Source organism: Propithecus coquereli, unplaced genomic scaffold (genome assembly GCF_000956105.1).
Source record: "Propithecus coquereli isolate 6110/MARCELLA unplaced genomic scaffold, Pcoq_1.0 Scaffold126, whole genome shotgun sequence".
NCBI lineage: Eukaryota > Metazoa > Chordata > Mammalia > Primates > Indriidae > Propithecus > Propithecus coquereli.
The window spans coordinates 456,501-459,170 of NW_012136747.1; the positions used below are offsets into that span (position 1 = coordinate 456,501).

General features: G+C 51.0%; 1 protein-coding gene across 1 annotated transcript in view; it reads left to right on the top strand.

The window, feature by feature from the left end:
• TTLL1 (tubulin tyrosine ligase-like family member 1) overlaps window positions 1-2,670 on the top strand; it is a 29,380-nt gene that overhangs the window by 15,204 nt on the left and 11,506 nt on the right. Inside the window, exon 5 of the mRNA XM_012637967.1 lies at window positions 22-130. Coding sequence (XP_012493421.1) covers window positions 22-130 — 109 coding nt within the window. The remainder of the gene's footprint in view (window positions 1-21; window positions 131-2,670) is intronic.

The window sequence follows — 2,670 nt, forward strand, 5'->3', positions numbered from 1 at the left end:
TTAATCTAAATTCCTACATAGGTACAAGCTTGGGTTCTGCCGGTTTTGCACGGTGAAGTACACCCCAAGTACCAGCGAGCTGGACAACATGTTCGTGCATCTCACCAACGTGGCCATTCAGAAACACGGGGTGAGTGTGCCGCTTTGTGCTACGGGTTGGGATGGCCTTGTGGGCTTCTTTCTTTTTCTATTTTTGCCAGAGAGGACAGGGTGGACATAGGGATGATATCCAAGCTGTGCCCTGACTAAGGCCCTGGCACTGAGGGGACTGGGGGCTCTAAGCCTCAGGCGTGGCTGTCCTGGGGTACATCAGCTGAATGCCAGCGTTAACAGTGTTACCTCACAGGGTTGTAGGGGGCGTTGCATGAGATGATTTACCTGCTTGGTCATTCATCCATTCCACAAGTACAGACTGTCGCTGACTTCACGGTGGTTGGGCTTACAGTTTTTCCCTTTACGATGGTACGAGAGCAATGCACATCCGGTAGGAACCGTACTTGGAGTACCCATGCAGCAGTCTGTTCTTCACTTTTGGTACAGTATTCCATAAATTACATGAAAGAGTCAACACTTTATTATAAAATAGCCTTTGTGTTGGGTGATTTTGCCCAGCTATAGGCTAACGTAAGTGTTCTGAGCACATTTAAGGTAGGCTGGGCCAAGCTATGATGTTTGGTAGGTTAGGTGTATTAAGTGCATTTTTGGCTTACGATATTTCCACTTAGGACAGGTTTATGGAGACATAGCCCATCGTAAGTTGAGGAGCATCTGTACTCGTTGAGCACCCGTGCGAGTTGGTCCTACTCTAAGTAAGATACAGTGATGGGCAAAAACTACCTTGGTAGCTACTGTCATGGAGCCCAGAGCTTCTGGGGGAAAGACATTCATCAGATAATCACACTGATGAACGTGCAATTACAGACTGTGCTGCTTGCTCTGAAGGTAGGGAAGCCACACCTAGAAGAGCGTAGAACCAAAGGATCCCCTAGTCCGGTGGTTGGAGAAGGCTTCTCCGCAGAGGTGGTGCTTGAGCTGGGATCTGAAGTACGAGCAGGGATAATCCGGAGGAGGTGGGGGAAGAACTTGAGTAGGGGCCAAATGTGCCAAGGCCCCTGGCAGGGAGGAGCACTGCAGCAGCCAAAAGGAAGTCAGGGTGGCTGGAGCCCCAGGCACGAGGACAGTGGCCCGAGAGGGAGCAGCAGAGGCTGGCAAGGGTGGACACACAGGGCTTTGTGGGCCCTGTTTGGGTCTGGGGCTCTAATCTAGTCCTAACACAAACCGAAGTTCTCTTTTCCTTGTGAAAGTCTCTTCCTTCTATTTGAATCTTGCTTAGATGGAAGGGTTCAAGGCCCTTTTTTATAATTTGAGGAGTTAAAGAGAGTGAGTATTGGTATAAAATAAGCTTTTCTGAGTAACCCACTATAGAGTCTGGTCAGACCAGGCTGGGCTCAATCCTAGGTCCATCCCTTCCCTCTGTGTGACTTGAGCAAGTCGCCAGCCCCCCAGGCCTCAGGTCTCCCCGTGGAAGGCAGGGATTCACCTTGCTGGTCCTGGGACGACTTCAGCCACGTTTACCGAGGCCGAATGACTTCCACGTGGGCTGACTCCGCTCACCCACCTGCCAGGTCTTCCTGAGAGCAAACCAAGCGAGTGTCATTGGCACAGCTCTTAAAGGGTAGAACAGGAAGGATTCGGCCAGGACCTTACTAATGAGAATTGGGGAAATGATCTTTCAGGCAACACAGCACAAAACCATCAGCCTTTCGTGAAGGCTGAGCGGTGACATCAGAGCCTTTGTTTCCAGGTGGCACATGTAGCACAGTAGTGGGTGTTGGGGTGGAAACCACAATGACCGGCCGCAAATCCACTGGTGTCGGTGTCTCTGAGAACCAGGTAGAGTGTACCAAGCCTCCTTGATCTGGGGGTGCCAGACTGAAACTGGAAGGGGCCTTCTTGGGAGACTGGTTGGCTGGGTCACTTATTTGCATCAATAAGAAACAGAAACCAGTTTTTTAAATCCCCAGGAAGAGTGAGCATGGGCAGTACTTTAGCTTGGCACCTCCACGAAGCACTAGAAGTGGCCGTGCTTTCCACACGGTTCTATCTGTAAATGCTGCATTTCCAGCAGGAGAAAGTGCTTTCTCTGATGAACCTAAGCTCTAACCTTGAGCGAAAGCTTCGCGTGGCTCCATTTTGGGACTGAGTAAAGAATAGCTGTCACGTTGAACGCTGGGGTGTTGTAAAGCGGCCCTTTCTCCTGGCGAGGCTGATGAGCCGCATCCCTGCTGGCAGGAGGCTGGGAGGCCAGCAGGGGAGGTGGCAGTGCAGAGGACCGCTGGTGACAAGAGGGTGGGGCCGCAGTGCTGTGACAGGTGCAGGTGTGGGGGCCTGAATGGGGCAGATAGATCCTGCTGCAGGGCTGTGAGGGCTGCCTGGTGTCGGAGGACCGGGGTCAGCAGGCAGGGCAGGGGAGAGCGGGCAGGGTGCATCCAGATGTGTGGGATGTTTGCGGATTGATTTGATGAACTGTTTTGAGATAATTGATAAAATAATGTTCCTATAGACCAAAAACAGGAGACATTTACTTGCTTGTTATATCTACACTTGGATAAGCCTATGTTTTGCTGTGTATACTTTATGTTTCCAGAATTGTCCCTTCCTTTTTTATGA